This window comes from Crotalus tigris, unplaced genomic scaffold, assembly GCF_016545835.1.
Source record: "Crotalus tigris isolate CLP2741 ecotype Arizona unplaced genomic scaffold, ASM1654583v1 scf7180000017881.257975618366:2651188, whole genome shotgun sequence".
NCBI lineage: Eukaryota > Metazoa > Chordata > Lepidosauria > Squamata > Viperidae > Crotalus > Crotalus tigris.
Window position 1 is genome coordinate 1,118,709 of NW_024096698.1, and position 18,493 is coordinate 1,137,201.

At 34.7% G+C, this 18,493-nt stretch overlaps 1 protein-coding gene across 6 annotated transcripts in view; it reads left to right on the forward strand.

Moving 5' to 3' along the window:
- Window positions 1-17,986, forward strand: part of TUT7 (terminal uridylyl transferase 7) — a 34,122-nt gene extending 16,136 nt beyond the window's left edge. The window contains exons 12-30 of one of the 6 annotated variants that reach the window (XM_039343902.1): window positions 956-1,136; window positions 2,326-3,437; window positions 4,381-4,531; window positions 4,920-5,006; window positions 5,231-5,331; window positions 6,872-6,929; window positions 7,820-7,923; window positions 8,387-8,476; window positions 8,556-8,669; window positions 9,140-9,217; window positions 9,585-9,762; window positions 10,729-10,776; window positions 10,878-10,969; window positions 11,707-11,822; window positions 12,446-12,771; window positions 14,315-14,388; window positions 14,574-14,637; window positions 15,491-15,605; window positions 16,999-17,986. In XM_039343902.1, the coding sequence (XP_039199836.1) occupies window positions 956-1,136; window positions 2,326-3,437; window positions 4,381-4,531; window positions 4,920-5,006; window positions 5,231-5,331; window positions 6,872-6,929; window positions 7,820-7,923; window positions 8,387-8,476; window positions 8,556-8,669; window positions 9,140-9,217; window positions 9,585-9,762; window positions 10,729-10,776; window positions 10,878-10,969; window positions 11,707-11,822; window positions 12,446-12,771; window positions 14,315-14,388; window positions 14,574-14,637; window positions 15,491-15,558 (3,042 nt within the window). In that variant the 3' untranslated portion in view covers window positions 15,559-15,605; window positions 16,999-17,986. The remainder of the gene's footprint in view (window positions 1-955; window positions 1,137-2,325; window positions 3,438-4,380; window positions 4,532-4,919; window positions 5,007-5,230; window positions 5,332-6,871; window positions 6,930-7,819; window positions 7,924-8,386; window positions 8,477-8,555; window positions 8,670-9,139; window positions 9,218-9,584; window positions 9,763-10,728; window positions 10,777-10,877; window positions 10,970-11,706; window positions 11,823-12,445; window positions 12,772-14,314; window positions 14,389-14,573; window positions 14,638-15,490; window positions 15,606-16,998) is intronic. The other 5 variants (XM_039343901.1, XR_005556791.1, XR_005556790.1 and 2 more) reach the window with 5 other exon arrangements.
- Window positions 17,987-18,493: the final 507 nt, after the last annotated feature.

The window sequence follows — 18,493 nt, forward strand, 5'->3', positions numbered from 1 at the left end:
GATATAATTAGTATGTTGTATAATAGTTTTCTACTATCAGAGCTGAATACATAAAAAGATACAGAAGCTAGAATCCACCAAGTTATAGTTATAGAAGTACACCATTGAACTTAATAATATGACTACATATTTTTTACCTTAATTTTGATTAGATACTTGAATAATTTTAAGTGTAAACTAAATCACAGTTATTTTGAAAAGCAGAATAGAATCATATCAATAATTGTTAAAAGTCACATTTTTAGTATATTTCCTATAGGACAAATGATGACCAGTAATGATGTCTGATGGGGCAGTTAGCTGGAGTAGGCTTTAGGAGAGTATTTGTCAACCTGCCTTATTTCTGCTCTAGAATTCTTTCCTTATAGCAGTTGATGATAAGGATCCTCTGGGGAGGAGGAGAAAAGACTTTGGAATCATCTTTGCCTCTCTCTTTCCATCTGCTTATAGATGTAGAATAAATTGTTGCACCATTGTACTATTTTTTTTTTAGTACACTTGGGGTATATATACATCATGTCCATCAAAAGTACAAGTGAAATGTTTAAAAAGAAATTCTTTATATATTTTTTCCAAGGGCAAACCTGTGCTCTTACAGTTATATTTTAAACATAACAATTTAGTTTCACAACGGAGCTTTTATCAGAGCTCAAATATTTGAAAGAAATGTTGTCTGATCAGAGAGAGAGAGAGAGAGAGAGAGAGAGAGTATAAATAAAGGCAGAATAAAAATATCATCTTATTTAAGAATAAATCTCACTGCACCACTCAAAAATTCTTTAACTTTTATTTAATAATTAATTATTTCCCTTTTTATTGATTCATTAGATGTTTTAGTCATTACCTTGAACTTGTTCTTTAAAAGGATTATTAACAATAGTATAGTCATGCTTTTCCGTTTCCAAGTATGGCTTCTAGATGAACACAGTGACTCAGTTTTTGCTTTAATTGACAGGTTCCTTTAGTATTTGATTCAGATCAAAAGTGTTCAGTTCCGATGGGACAGCTGTGGGTTGAACTGCTTCGTTTTTATGCCTTGGAATTTAATCTATCTGACTTGGTAATAAGCATACGGCTCAAAGAAGAAGTATCTCGTGAATCCAAGGATTGGCCTAAAAAACGAATTGCTGTGGAAGGTATATTAAATAGATTGGCTTGCCAGTGTTTAGTTATGTTCATTATAGCAGAAACTTACATCACTATATATTATGAATTAAAACAGAGGTCCCCAATTCCTGATCTGTGGACCTACACCAGGCCACAGCATATCAGAAACTGGGCTGCACAAATAAGCAAACCACTATCCGCGGGATGCAGGCAGCACGTGAAACCCTGCCCCCTCCAGTCTGTGGAAAAAACTCTCTCCACAGAACTAGTCCCTGGTGCCCAAAAGATTGGGGGCCACTGAATTAAAGGATAGAACCCAGTACTAACTCTGATCAGCAGATATTTTTACTAATGAAACAGGAGGAGGCAATTCCCTAACATTCTCAAAATATACAGTGCAGAATCTCAGCTGGAGAAGATTTTGAAGGCAGGTTTCTTTTTTGACTTAGTGGGCCTCACTAAAATAAAATGTGAAAATTCAGACTTGTGGCCTATAAAACAACGGTTAAATTGGTTCTCATGTTCATGGTATGCATGTTGCAAGCCTTAAATGTGCATTTCTTAGTCATGTTGATTGGTTGATACACAGGTTGATCTCACGTCATAACTGTAAGGTAGCTTCCCCATCACAGTCATAACTTGTGACAGTTGTAAAATGGGTCAGTCATGTGACCTGCCTGATTTTATTAACTTTTTTGCAGCAGTTGTTAAGCAAATAATCATGATCATTAAGCTAATCCACAGTCATTACGTTACACCATAGTTGTTAAGTGAACCAGTGGTTTGCCAGGGGCATGGTTTTCTTGAAAACTGGAAGTAAGTGCCTGTTTTCAGCAACTGTCATAAAACGCAGTCATATGACTGTGAGACAATACAGATAGCTGTAAATGCAGCCTGATTGCATAGTGCCTGAAGTGGACAACCATTTGTCTGAAATGGTATAGGGTTTCCTGCCTGAGCAAGGGGTTGGACTAGATGACCTCCAAGGTCCCTTCCAACTATTATTATTACTATTATTATTATTATTATTATTATTATTATTACTAACCAATCAAATACTACCTGTATTCTGTAGGTTTCTCAGCCTAATGAATTGATTAAAAGGCTTGATGTGATTTCATGCCTATTCTTGTTTGGTTAATTTTCGGTTAAAAGAATGAAAAATGAGCATAACATTTTACCCTTTGTAACACTTTTTACCTTTTTTCTCCTTCTCAGATCCTTACTCCGTAAAGAGGAATGTGGCAAGAACTCTTAATAGTCAGTTAGTATATGAGTATATACTTCATTGTTTACGGTCAACTTACAAGTATTTTGCCTTGCCTCATAAAAAGAATGCAAAAAGGAACCAAATAAAATCTCTAGAGGGTTCAGTACTTCTAGAACCTGAGAAGAATGCCTTTAAGCAAACAACCCCTGATATAAAAAATGTCCATAATGAAATAGAGAATACTGTAATAGACAACTATATAACTTCTTCTAAGAAAAGTTCATATTTTCCTCAAGAACATATGTGTGAGCCTTCTCAGGTACTTACTGATGAAAACTTTGTGGAAGAACAGTTGGCAGATGGTGAACATATAGGAATGTCTTATGAGGACTCAGATTGCATAATTGAAGAATTCATTTCGGAAGATAATGAGGAATTTAAACCAAGCTGTGAGGAGACTGAGAGTGGAAATGAAGAGGAGGAATGTGAAGAGAGACACGAGCAGCAACATTTGGATAGTAACCAAGATAGTGAAAGTGGAGATCTTGCTATTCCAATTAGTGAGCAGGATGTTGAAACAGACAGCATTTCTGATTTGGAAAATTTTCAAAACGTAGTAGCTGCCCTTGATGAGTTTGGTTTAGAAGAGAGTGGTATTCCAAATGATAAACTTGACATTGATGAAGAGAGCACAGAAGGTACTGATGAACTGGATGATTCCCTGTTCAAACTGGAACCACCAACTCGGGAACAAGTATCTGAAATGGATAACTCAGAAGAAGAAGAGGAGGAGGAGGAGGAAGAGGAGGAGGAAGAAGACGAAGAGCGTAGTATTAAAAACCAGGGGCAACTCGAGAACATAATCCATACTGAAGATGAGCTGGACAATACATACACTGGATCTGGTGTTGAGGAACCTCTTTCAGAAGAGGAAGAATTGCTTATTGCTCATGGGGACATTGAGCTAAAGAAGAGAGTAGATGAATGTTCAAGTGTAGATTTGAACAAAGAAGGTGATCCTGAAAAAGAAATACTTGCTGAAAGTAACAAGCAAGTAGACCAGAGTAACAGGTCTGAACTCTTCTATGAATTTAATAAAACTGCTTTCACAAAAGGCAAGGTAATAGCACCTATATATCAAAGTATTACTAATCGTATAATGTTTCAATTCCAGAACAGACTTATCTGTAGAATAATAATAATAATAATAATAATAATAATAATATGCCAAATCCAGTCTGAACATCTGGCTGACTGTGCGATGATCAGTAATAGTAATAATAATAATAATAAAGTTGGAAGGGACCTTGGAGGTCATCTAGTCCAACCCCCTGCTCGGGCAGGAAACCCTACACCATTTCGGACAAATGGCTGTCCAGTCTCTTCTTAAAAACTTCCAGTGTTGGAGCATTTAGGAAGTAGGATTTAACACCCACATTAGTAAAATTTGACCTATAAATTCTATATACAAGAATCTAGATTCAAATGTGTTTTAAAGCCATTTCCATCCATGGCTGCACTCAACTCAATCCTGAAATATTAATTCCTTGTAGTTTGTGTTCACAAACAAATTAGCTGTGAACTTCTGTCTCATGTTAAAGTAAGTAGAAAATCATAGCAAACTTCAAGTTTAAGCATTTAAAATGTACACCTATATTTCATCTTTGATTACAGTAGCGCAGTATGTTGCATACACCATTCATAATATACTCTGTCACTAGTTTCCTAAGCAGCCGAGAAACATTGCTTATATGGGAATTAAGAAAATTCTTGTCCAAATTGCAGTATATTACAGCCCATAATAGTATCAGATCAAATTGAGATATGAAGATATTAAATATTTGCTCTGGAAAGTTAGAAGATTGAAAAACATATGGATAATGGATGATGGGAGAATTATGTCCTCAGGTTACTAAAGTCACTGGAAATACATTGGATTTCATCCATCATCAATATATATTCAAGACTGAGCAATGGTTGCTCTTTAATTTTGGGAGCTAGGTGGTGTTATAAAGTTGAAAGAAGAGACATTTTTAGATAAATCTTCTTTTCTTTTGAGCTAGACTCCTACAGTTGTATGCAGTTTATGTAAGCGGGAAGGTCATCTAAAGAGGGACTGTCCAGAAGACTTTAAAAAAATTGAACTGGATCCTTTGCCACCATTAACATCCAAGTTTACCAGTATTCTGGATCAAGTGTGCATCCAGTGTTATAGTAAGTGGGAAGAACTATATTTTAATGATTTGTTAATTTTACAGAAAAAAAGCATTAATAGTTTCCTGCAGTTATATTCTACTTGGAATATACGGATTTATTTATGATCAGAAAAGAAAAATGTTGACGCATTCTTTGCTAAAAATTATGTGATTTTCCATTTTTTATTTAAGTTTTCCTGCCACATTTTGCTCTGCTGTACAGGTTGTACCTAGATCTATGTTGCTAAATATCTACTCCCATAATTTCTATAACTGATTTACTTTTAACATTTTTTATTTATAAAACTATTTCAAAACATTAGAAAAACAGCTTGTTTTGTGTGCCTCTTACTTGCTGTCATAATTCCTTTTCTAAATGAATGTAAATGGTGTTCTGTTTTCAACAGAAGATTTTGCTCCAAATATTATAGAAGACCAAGCTCGGGAATATATAAGGCAAAATCTTGAAAGTTTCATCCAACAAGAATTTCCAGGTGCTTCCTGTAGTTATTTTTTTAATTTTAAATTTCAGAGATTTAAAGTAATTTTTATTATTTTCATCTAAATCTAGTTCAAACAAAATGTCTTACTTGACAAGAATATTGTATGCTGAACTCAGTTTTCTTATATTTTTAAATAACCTGATGTTAAAGCATGTATTGCTAACTATGCTAAATGTTTGTGTAAATTAGTCATAGATGTATATCCTCCTTTATAGGCACAAAATTAAACTTGTTTGGGTCTTCAAAGAATGGATTTGGCTTCAAGCAAAGCGATCTTGATATTTGTATGACAATTGATGGTCTGGAAACTGCTGAGGTAGCTTGTCGATATGGACAATTTGATGAACAAAAATATATGTTGTATGTGTCTTTTTTGTTTTCTAAGCTGCTAATGTCCCATATGTGTGTGTACAGATGTGTTTGGTTACCCATCATTATAGTTTTGTATATAGGCTGGGCACCAAACTACAATTACTAAAATAGTCTCAGCAGGGTTCTTATTCTCTGTTTTTCGAAACCTATAGTACTGTATGAAAATTGAGGCTAATAAACCAGTTATACTTTTGTTTCCATTCACACCAGTTCAAAAAAATTGGGTTTTCATTCAGAGTAGATATTTGTGTATGGCATAACACTGCTGTAAGATACCAGTGCACTGTTTAAGAAATGTTAAGAAAATACAATCATTCAAATCATGTGGATTCTTTGCTATTGTTTTGATGGCCTGTATTGTCTTTGGCAGTTAAATCAGATGTGAGACACCAGTGGGAACATAAGCTTCATTGCAGCAATTTGCACTCAGAAATAAATGTATAAATTAAGCTGATTTTGGAAAAAAGAGGGCTGCTGTTTGAGAAGAGAAAAATAATCTATATTCAATTGTTTATACTGCAGGGTGTTCTGAAGCCCTCATCAAATAATACACAATACTGGCACTATTTCGACTTTTACATCTCTTGCAACAGAGGAAAAGAAATGCATGCTTGCATTCTTTTTTCCTCTCCTTACTAAGTTTAACAAGTCCTTGACAATTTAAATATTTGCAACATTTGGGTCAGGACTGCAAGATGCTTCCATTTTCTGACATGAATGTTTCTGTGAGTTAGCACATGTTTGCAATTTAAAAATCAAAAACTGATTAGAAACAGTATAGTATAGAAGCCAGTATAGTATAGAAGCCAGTATAGTATAGTATAGTAGCCGGTATAGTATAGTATAGTATAGTATAGTATAGTATAGTAAACGGTATAGTATAGTATAGTATAGTATAGTATAGTATAGTATAGTATAGTATAGTATAGTAGCCGGTATAGTATAGTATAGTATAGTATAGTATAGTATAGTATAGTATAGTATAGTATAGTATAGTATAGTATAGTATAGTATAGTATAGCATAGTAGCCGGTATGGTATAGTATAGTATAGCATAGTATAGTATAGTATAGTATAGTAGCCGGTATAGTATAGTATAGTATAGTATAGTATAGTATAGTATAGTATAGTATAGTATAGTATAGTATAGTATAGTATAGTATAGTAGCTGGTATAGTATAGTATAGTATAGTATAGTATAGTATAGTAGCTGGTATAGTATAGTATAGTATAGTATAGTATAGTATAATATAGCATAGCATAGCATAGTATAGTATAGTATAGTATAGTATAGTATAGTAGCCAGTATAGTATAGTAGCCAGTATAGTATAGAAGACAGTACCTAACATTATGAAGACATGCTTCAAAATAGTGTCAAGTACTGAAGTTATACCTGTGTATGCTGCAAAGACATATTAGGTGGATAAGTTTGTTTTCTTGGATATAAAGTCTGTCAATATACTAACATTTTTTTCTATCATAGGGACTTGATTGTATAAGAATTATTGAAGAACTTGCAAGAGTGCTGAAGAAACATTCAGGTAAACATCCAATTCTTCAAAATTAAAAAGCTGGGTTGCCTCATGAAATGTAGAAAAGGTCCTCATGTTTGATATATTGTTACTTCATTTACATAAACATTTGACTTTATTATTTTTTAAATAGCAAAAATGCTAGTCAACAGCTATGTCCCAAGCTGTTAACTTTTTCATTATTCAGAAATCAAAATGCATTCAACTGGTTTCTGATGCAGTTATTTATATAATATTTTGACAATCTCATTTGGAAAAAGGTTAAAACTTTATGGATTGCATATTGTCCTTATCTTTCAAAAGCCAGTATTGAGAGAGTATAGTATCTGTGTCTTTCGCAAATATCTGTTTCTTTATTCAGATTATTTCCTAAAATTTAAACAAAGTTTTGCCAGTGTTGTTATAGCTAATGTATTGATTGTTTGATTATATGCTAATAGTATTAGAAAATGTAAGTTTCATTGTAGAATTTTCATTATCTTTCCAGTAAAACATGATTCATTAAAACTTCTTGCCCTATATAATTTTTTTTCATATCAACATCTTTTATACAGTTCTGTCTTTTGTCAGATTTCTGGATCTCATTCTGTATATATATGCTGACACTGTCTTTTCCTACAACTGAGTGTACCGAATGCATTTCTGTTATTATGAATTACAGAAAAAGCCTGGAATGACTCTGCACCAGTTGTTCTTTAGTGATTTTTATAGTGAAGCATCTTGATAATTTTCCAAAAGCCTTGGACTAAAATAAGGACTGTTGAATTAACTGAGACTTGCCCTTAAATATGTGTGTATGTTTTTGTATATTAAGCTCCATTTTTTATTTAGTATGCTGGATTGTAAGTCTAGTATTGTCACTAAGTTCACTTGAAGTAAGTATTTTTGTACTTGCATAGGTTTAAGAAATATCTTACCCATAACAACTGCTAAAGTGCCGATTGTCAAGTTTTTTCATGTCCGAAGTGGCCTTGAAGTAGACATCAGTCTGTATAACACATTGGTAAGAGCATTTACCAATTTGAAATGTAAATATTTCTTCAAATAACCATTGAGAAGTTTTTATAAATAGGAATGGTCCATGGCTCCAAGGTAAAATAATTTTTCAATTTATATTTAAGTGTGTCATCATATGGACCAAAAACAAAATAGCAAGCAATGATATGGGCAGTTAACTAAAATTGAAAAGTTGGAAGATAAATATATCAGCCTTGTCTTTACAATATTTTGTGTCAGATAGTCTGAAAATAGCTTAATGTAAAAATATGTCAGTCCCAAAGAAGCATATGATTTCCTGAAATGACTCATTTTAATGGCATATTTTAAAAATGAAGCTTTTCTACCATGTATTAGTCTAAAACTTGATAAATCTCTGAACAGCTTTCCATGCCTGAATTTCTCATTTTACCTTTTCAAATCCTTCTGTAAAAGAAAAAGGGCTTACGCTTAGTCTTTGTTTTTTGCAGGCTCTGCATAACACAAGGCTCTTGTCTTGTTATGCCACAATCGATCCCAGAGTAAAATATCTTTGTTACACAATGAAAGTATTTACAAAGGTAAAGCAATCTCCAGATCTTATGGGGGAAAGTTCAAGAACAACCAAGTTTTGAAGGTAATTTTTTTCTCTCACTCCAGATGTGCGACATTGGTGATGCATCCAGAGGCAGCTTATCTTCTTATGCATATACTCTAATGGTGCTCTATTTTCTTCAGCAGAGAAATCCACCTGTTATTCCAGTTCTTCAAGAGGTGCAGTATATAATTGTTGTTTGTACACTTCCATGTTTAATTAAAACAGTGGTTCTCAACCTTTTTAATGCCGCGACCCCCAACCGGTCGTAAGTCAAGCACTACTCAACCAGTCGTAAGTCGAGCACTACTCATCTGGTGCAGCACTGTTTGCAGAATGGGACTTTTGGCGGGCTCAGCAGGGCAGAGACAGCCTGGACAATTCCTATTGGCTTTTGAAAGCCAATAGAAGTAGACTCTATTCAAGAGAGTCTATTCTATTGGCTTTCAAAAGCCAATAGAATAAAAGGGAGTAGCACAGCTAAGGAAAAGGGGGAAAAAATGGCTGACTGGGTTGTTTGGTGACCCCCATGAAATGGTCGTTCGACCCCAAATGGGGTCCCAACCCATAGGTTGAGAACCACTGAGTTAAAAGAATTCAAAGGCTACCAGTTTAATGCTAACCTAATATTTAATACTTCTTTTTTTAGATCTATAAAGAGCCAAAGAAACCTGAAATTCTAGTTGATGACTGGAATGTTTATTTCTTTGACAGAATAAATGAACTGGTGAGAATCTGACTGATTCAGGGCAAAACATTGTATGTATTCTTAAATTTTACATTCCTAAGATTTGCTGAATAAAAAAGGACAGCCTCAGCCTATATTATTAAACCCAGTGATCAGCTTCTGTACGGCTAAAGGAAATTAGTTAATATACAGATTATTTCAGATTAGCAGATTTTACATTCAGTGAAATCAGCCACATTCCTTGTGCTTTTATGGGGCTTCAATTTTCAAAAAACAGAAGAATACGTTCCTTTTGTGCACAGGTTAAAATGTGTGTCTGTGCATAATAATTAAATTACATTTCCATTTTAAAATTTAACCACCTAAAAAAATGAGCAAAAAAGTGTTTTTTCCCCTCTCTTTTCAGTCAGAGGATTGGCCAGATTTTGGTAAAAATAAAGAATCCATTGGTGAATTATGGCTAGGACTTCTACGTTTTTATACTGAAGAATTTGATTTTAAAGAGCATGTTATCTGCATCCGAAGAAAAAGTTTGCTTACAACATTCAAGAAACAGTGGACTTCAAAATACATAGTCATTGAAGGTATTTTATTGATATTTTAACATACAGATTTTTTTTTATTGCAAGGGCTTTATTGGATGACTAGCTTCTATATGCATAACAGTGTCTGACACTGGAATGAATGATATCACTATTCCACGTTGAAGAAGGACATCAACTTAGCATTTTTCTGCAAGGTACTTCTCTTGATGTCCATTATTAAGGTCACTGCTGACAGTCTACAATGGAGCTGCTGGATCCATTGCCATTGCTCTGCATGTTACATTGAACAAAGGGCGCAAAGAAGAAATGCTCTCTAACAAAATTAAGATGGGTATACAGCACATATCAGAGTTATTTTGTAGTACAGAATGGTTTTGTAGGGTACCTGAACTTCCCTTATGGCCTCTCTTATTCTTTCTGTGTCTCATAATGTACATAACTTTATGTAGAACTCTTGAAAGCATTTAGTTCCTTTGAATTTTACAGATTAAATCACAGGGATCTGATGCTGACCCTGTCATACTTTTTTGTAGCTTTATCTGCAAGGCACTCTTCTTTCCATCCAGCCTAATCTATTCTAGGTTTCTGAGGGCAGATCCTAAAGTACATTTCACTGCTTTCTCCTTCTCCTTGCACTGGAATTTTCTCTTTATTCTCTGACTATATTGAATTCTAGTTCTAACGAAGTTTGGATTGATAAAAAATGACTGAATATTATAATCGTCAACACTTTACTCGTGTTAAATTTTTACATATATATCATTTAGAACTTAGATATCACTCTCCATTTTTAGGATTCTATCACACTGTGCCATATACTATGGCCTATCAGCCATTGTTTATAACATGGGAATCAGATCATTATAGCTTGCTAAATAAATTAATATTTAATACAATATGTGAATTCTATGTAGAGTTGTCAAAGAGATACAAAGTTGTCCTGAAATACCCATTCAGTTGATAAGGCTAGTCTAATGTTTTTCTATGGATTTATTTGTTTTGCAGATCCTTTTGATCTGAATCATAATCTTGGAGCTGGATTATCAAGAAAAAGTAAGACATTTTGTCAGAATTATCGTACATATACTTGCATCTAAGTATATATTGAGTATTTTTGATTATACAGTTAATTATTTTTCTTTCAATTATTTTAGTGACAAATTTTATAATGAAGGCTTTTATAAACGGCAGGAGGGTATTTGGCACTCCAATAAGAGGATTTCCAAAAGAATATTCTTCAAAAATGGTGAGTATGTTAGGAAATTCATGACCCATTTGTCTTTCAAGTACTTTGTTAATGATGCTTTTTCTCAGTCAGTTTGTATACTTTTTATTGATGGAAGAAAATAAATACATATTTTAAATTAATGGATGGTTGCTTAAAATGTGACCGTTATGATATAGTTTATAAATGAAATTACTGAAGAGATCTATGATAACATTTTTGATAATAGAACTGCAATCTATATACAATATATTTTTAGGTGCTTTAGAAACTAACATATCTTTACAAAGATATTGAAAGCTCTTATTTATCAGAATCATCTGTCTAAATATTTCCATGTCACAAATAGTGGATCTGTAACCAAATATTGCAGTTTTATCTCATTTAATACAATTTGCCCTGCAACATTTAATCAGATGTTAGCCATTTCAAGGTGAAATTAATTAGAAAACCAGAGATCTACTTTTATTTAGTTTTGTAAGATATAAGTTGAATAGAAGATCTTTTCTTCATAATATATACAGATAAGCATAAACAGTGTGTGTGATTGCATTTAAAAAAGGAAAGCTCTATATGAACTGGATCTAAAGTTGTAATTTTTTAGGTTTTTAGATGTTTTCTAGAGTCCTTACTGAAATAAACAATTTAAAATAAATACTAGCAGTCAGACTTAAGAAGTAGGTTTTACTTATTGTGCTTTACGGACAATCATAGTGTCTTCAGATCTTAAAAGCTTACTGTGTTTAATGCTTTGCTAGGAATATTTTTTTGACCCAGAAGTGCTTACAGAAGGAGAATTGGCCCCAAATGACAGATGTTGCAGAATTTGTGGAAAAATTGGACATTTCATGAAAGACTGCCCAATGCGGAGAAAGTAAGTTCGTTTCCTCAAGTGCAGAAATAATCTAATGATTAGAAACTCAAAAATATTTCCTCCATACTTTAATGCTGCATGTGGAAGATAGATGGTTTAAACCAGGGGTCTTCAAACTTGGCTCTTTTATGACTTGTGGACTTCAACTCCCAGAATTCCTCAGCCAGTGTGCCTGGCTGAGAAATTCTGGGAGTTGAAGTCCACAGATCATAAAAGGGCCAAGTTGAAGACCCCTGGTTTAAAACATACATAGTATTTTGAAACTATGAATCGTCATAATTTGAAAATACTACTGTTACTGAAAAGATGGCATTAGATTGACCTGATGGAGTATTGCATACTGTATACACTTGTTTTCATCAATGCCTTCAGTTTTGATTGAGGATCTTCCAAGTAAATTTATTTGGACATTTGAAAATACAAGTAATGCAGAAATAATATATTAAAAATTTAAAGGTGGGAACTGCAATTGCAAAAAAGACTAGTGAATGTGTTTTACTGTTAACTCCAAGAAGTGCAGTAGGAGAAAGGAATCCAGTACATTTTAAAGTGATTTTGCTATAGTACGCTTCTCGGGTTTAAATTTCATAAAAGAAAAATTATTTCAATCAACATTGTTATAGATCCCGAAGACGGCAGGATAGTGAAGATCCTAAAAACCAAAGATACACAGAAAATAAAGAAAAAAGAAGTAAAGATGAAAAAGAAACCCCAGTTAAAACTACAGAAAGAGAAGTGTTGTTAAAGGATGGAAAGATGCAAATATGTGCGCCCAATAAAAATAAACCAGGAAGAGGAGCAATGGAAATTGGAAAAGAGAAATCTCCCAAGCCAATGGGAGAGAAATGGAAGTGGCAAGAAGATAGAGATTTAAGAGAAAAACGTTGTTTTATTTGTGGAAGGGAAGGACACATAAAAAAAGAATGCCCACAGCACAAAGGAGCTGCAGGTATGAACTTTCGGTCCAGTCCAATGCTACTAATGGATGTTCTACTCTATATCAGTGATGGCGAACCTTTTAGAGACCGAGTGCCCAAACTGCAACCCAAAACCCACTTATGCATTGTCAAGTGGCGGGTGGGTATGGCCCATTGGCTGGGTGTGGCCAATTAGGTGGGCGTGGCTACGGTTGTAACAGCAGACTGGGTGGGACTAAAAAGTTCAATCAATCAATTCCAACTTTGCAAGATCTTTTTTTTTCCCGCGAGAAGTTGAAATTGACTGATTGAACTTTTTTTTTTTGCACACGGCCATGGAGGCCTAAAGCGAAAAAGTTTTATAAAACCCAGCTGAAGGCCTAGGACTGGGGCGACGGCGCGCGTGCTCACAGAGAGGGCTCTGTGTGCCACCTCTGGCACTCATGCCATAGGTTCGCCACCACTGCTCTATATTCATCAGGATTAAACTGATTACCTCAATGATCTTATCTTTCTAAAGCTATAATTTGGATCTAGACCAGTGCAGAGATTAACATTCAGCATGAGAGTTTGGGATTGAGAGCTGCAGACAAAAAGGGAAGTCATTGAAAATCAGCTGGAAGGAATGTCTAATCAGCAAATTAAGTGCCCTTTGCTGTACATAAGTTAATGTAAGGAATGAAAGTAATTGAAATTAATTTCCATTTATGAAACAAGGGTTCTGGATATAACCCTTGACACTGAAACACTTCTAGTAGAAAAGAAAGGAATAGTTTAAAAAATGAAGTTTATATTATAAAAACACAATTTAAGTGCAGCATTTGTTTAAGGGACTGTTCAAATAGAGGGGATGGCTGTTATACCCAGATAACATTATTTGCATAATTATATTAGTATAATGACATTGTTAATGCAAATATTAAAAATAGAAATAATGGAAATTGTGTCATTTGCTTACTTGGGGTGGAAGTAAGTAAGAAAGTAAATCATGGAGACTAGTTTGAATATAACAGAGAGTTTATTTCAGGGGTATTGTCTCTGTGCAAATTTTCATTGTTGTGTCCTAGGATTGGTAAAATATTAAATCAAGATTTTTCCTCCCCTGGTAACTTTTTCAATTTTTCAGTTTGCTACTTGAGAATTTTACCTTCACCAAAAAAAAGTACTTAACCTCTGGATTAAGGAAAGAGAGTAGTGAAAGGGAGGGAAATTTTCAGTAGGAAAACTGCAAGAGTAAAGATTAAGAACTCTGCCCCCTTCCCTTTGTTTCAAATTGTAACTAGCAATTTCTTCAGGTAAACTAAACAAAAACCAGTAGACCTCTTTTAAAGGATAGCCTTCCAAATGTTGCACCTTATTTGTTTTGTTTTGTCTTAGCATATTGCATGAATGCAATTATTATGAGTTATAAGCTATCAGTAAAGACAAGGCAGTGTGTAAATTCAGACAATTATGTAGGTAACAAACCATGGTTTAACAATGAATCAGGTCTTGGGAGCTGATTTTTGACTGAGGTCAAAAGTATTTGACATGCAACTTTTTCTTTTTAACAAACTATAATTTTAACTTTATAAGGTGTTCTGGTGTTAGAAAATCCATGTGGGACCCCTTTATCCAGTGCTGTTAAACACTCTGGTCGATTAAATCAGGTAAATAATGTATCAATTTTTAAAAAACAATAAGATTAGCTTTTATTTTAGTACATGATAAAATTCATAGTACATCATTCCAAACAGAATACCTATTAAGATATTTGCAGGGTTATATTTCTGTTATATTGTATATTAACTGCCTCCATATGTTTGTTCACGCTTTTTCTTATCTATTTTTTAAGGGACTTTCTCCACAGGAAGACAAAAAGAATCAGAAAGGGAAACTACTTTTGGGTCCCCAGTCAGGTTTGTAAATTAAGCTTTTTTTAATGCAAACCTTACTGTCCAAGAAATGATACAGAATGTACTGGTAGTTATTAAAATAGACGAAAAAGTATCACAGATTTTTTTTTCCTCACAATGATTTATGTAAGCTCCTTGCCTTGGTGAATGGCTAAAAATTTGGGATTGGTGTTTTCAACAGCATCCCTCTACCCAGTTCTTTGGGTCAGGTTGAGGCGCTGTTCCAGCTCTCAGAATTTTTGACAAGCAATTTGGGGGCTGCAGCATGAGGAAGGAACAAGAGAATCTATTTCTGTCTTTTTTCCTACATGAATGGCTTTTAGGATCCAACCCAATAGTCTGAACAGAATTGTGCATCATGTAGACAATATACAGATGTTGTCATTGACATTTTCTTATGCTAATAAAAAGAGGCAGTGCTTTTCAAGATATATTTGTCATTTGCTGATCTGCATTAAAAGCAATACTTTGTGTTTTACCTTAATGCAGAGATACTCTATGTATGTATGGGGTTGAAACGCCTATCAGTTCCAGCCACTATAACTAGGGGTGAGGAGTGATAAAAATTGCAGCCTACTATCTCAATCACATTTCCTACACCACATTTCAGTATGTAGTTGCTTCCCAATTATACATCTTTGTCCTTGGCTGTTCAAGTGAAACTATTGAGACTTTTTTCCCAGAGTCTGGATGGGAAGAACAGGTTGTAGCTCAACCCTGCCAATATTGAGTGGTTATAGGGTTTTTAGATTCCCCAGATCCAAGAACTGGAATATTTTCACCTTTGGTTCTATATGAGGTAGCATTAACTCATTCAGACTTGATATGCAACCTGACAATACTCTTGGACTTACAGCTCCTGCTCAAAGAGCAAGTGGTAGCTGTGGCCAGGGGAGCCTTTGCAGAAATTTAAGCTGCCCTTAAAGACCATCATTCTAGACCAACAGTTGATCCAGAATTCAGCAATGTAGGTAATTGTGATTGCTTTTTGTAAGGCTCATGTGCCACTGTTAACTTTGCAAGTTGCACTACTTTCCAGTATGATTCCAGGTACAACTCAGTGTGCTGATTATCACCTTTAAAGCCCTATATGGCATAGTTATCTGAATGATTGATTTCTCCCAAATACATCTACCTGCCCCACAGATTCCGACAAGGGGGACATGCTCCAGGTTCCTTCATTTAAATCTTGTTAGGAAACATGTCTTTTTTATTGTTACTCCTGTTCTCTGGAATGAAGCCCTTCCCTTCTGCCCACCCCGCTATCTGACATGCCCCCATTTTGTTCGCCTTTAGGAAAGTTTTTTCAGACTTGATTATTAGATTTGCATTTTTTGTAACAAAAAAACACACCTTTCTATGTCCTACAACAGACATGTCAAACACAAGGCCCGGGGGCCGGATGCGGCCCGTGAAGTGGTTTCATGTGGCCTGCGAAGCCATCCTGGAAACAGTGAAGGAACGGCCCCTGCTGCCTTGGCCCTGGCCCAGGCCAGCCGGGAGCCAATGTACAATTTTGTGGTGGCCATCTTGGCACTTGCCCCGGTGGACCATGCCTTGGCACCTGCCCCGGTCCCACCCCCTTCTGCCAGAGACCCTCAGATCTGTCCCACTCCTGCCCAGGCCCCCACAGGCACCCTTGACGCGAATGTAGAACTGGCCACGCCCACCCAGTAGGCCACACCCACTCCATCCACGCCCACCTGGCCCCCCAAGGGCAACCGCAATGCTGATGCGGCCCTCAGTGAAATTGAGTTTGACACCCCTGTCCTACAATAAGGCACACAAGTTTCATGAATACGAAATGTCCTGTACCTTTGGGTTGAATGTTCCATGCTAAAAAAAGATATTTAGGAATACATAAGGGTGCTGTATTGCACTGAAATGTATAGAAGAGAAATTGGATGCCCTACCTTGTACAACTACAGCAGAGACACCAGTGCATATAATCAAGTTTGAACGGGTAGATGAGTGAGTTGGTTGATTGGTTTTAACATGATTTTAAAGGGCAATTTTTAATTGGCTATTTTTAATAAAATGAATTCATTATGGAATTAACCCTCACGCTAATTAAACAAATGTATATTCAGATACAAAGATCTTGCACAGACAAAAAGGACTGTATCTTAAAGCGGAAGCAATGTTCTTCTATGAGAAACATGAAGTTTGAGATTACAAAAGAGCTACTACGAATAGCGTAGAATGGACAGTGATTTGAAGAAGGGTATTTACTTAAGCTTTACCGATGTTCCATTTCTCCTGAGTTATGAAGAACTGACTTACCCTTGGGAAAGTTTTTTAAAATGCTGTTGATAACTTTATTCTTGATGTCTTCATTTCGATCTTTTTGTCTCCCTTACATAGGCAGCCTTTCCAGTAAATACATGACTCAGGGAAAAGCTTCACAGAAGAGACCCCAACAAGATTCTTGAGAAACTGAAGCAATCTTTCAGTTGCAATACAGAACATCAATTCCCTTCAGAAAAGTTTCTTTTATAGGCGTTGGGTTCACAAAACAGCAGCAAAAACTGTCTTTGACATAAATCTAGAGAAAACACCTTTTATTTTAATTAAATTGCTAAAGTTACAAAGGCAATGAATTTTAATGTTTGTTCATACCATGAATCCTTGCTCTAAATAGGTTTGAGCATTTTAATAGAAAATCATGTTTGTATTTACTAGGTAAAACATGTAGATCAGGGAAATCCTTCACCCAAATCACTTCTAAGACTTTCTACATTCAGTGTGAATGTCTGAGTGCACTTAAATGATGTGCAAGCCAAATATAATGTCACCTTCAAAATATTATTTTTGAAGAGTAAAAAGGGTATTTATTAATGTTGAACATTGATTCCTTGTGTAAAAGTGTTTGGAATATTTCTGGACTGCTACTGCCATATTTGCAAATATTTTAAACTGCGGACAACTAAAACATGGACATTAAGTAAATTTTTATGTAAAAATCTTTGTGGAAAGCAGTGCCAATGAGTGAATTTTTCCCTTCTATTTTATTATGATTGCTATGCTGCTGTCCTTTCTGTACAGAGAGAGTGAGAAGCAAATTAGTTATGTTTGCTGCTGCTATGATTATTTCCCATTGTCCACAACTTGAAAAAATTCCTCTAAGGAAACAAAAGGGAGTTAAAACAAAGGAATGCATTTCTGCTTTATTGAAAACTAAACATGAGTGTGCTTGGCAAGGATTTACTTTTATATCATCCTCATCATCCAAGTTTTATGTCACAATTTTTTTCAGATGATGCAGTACAGCCTTTCCAGGAGAAAATATACAGCAAAAACATAAGACACTGTTATTTATGACCTTGGAAATAAAACAGTCAAAAGAAAACTATAAATTTCTACATTTTTTTGTATTGCACGATTGGGTTATCTAACTACTGTACAGAATTTTATATGTGCATACAAACTTTTCATCCATTTTTCATTCAGAAGTTTACTCAAGATATCCAACAAGTGATTTTTTTAAAAAAAAAAGATACACATTTTTAAATATACAGACTAAAATAACATTAAAGTTGGCATATAGCTTTGTTGAAATCCTCTATTCTAATAAGAACTCTCAAAAGTAGCTTCTGTTCTTTTAAAAAAATCCATGTAAGTACACTTTGCATAGATAAATTAATTTGACACATCAGAATTTGATGCATGTTGAAGATTAAAATGCACATAAAAGCAAGGAGGATAGAAACATCTATTATTTTTATTCATTTTCAAATGATCACTTGGGTGAAATAATGATTTCAATAAAATGCCATTTTCTCAAGGACTTTTACTAAAAGAAAATACCATTGGATCCGATAAGCCAAAGGCAAAATTGGATTTCGCTTACCAGGGGAGA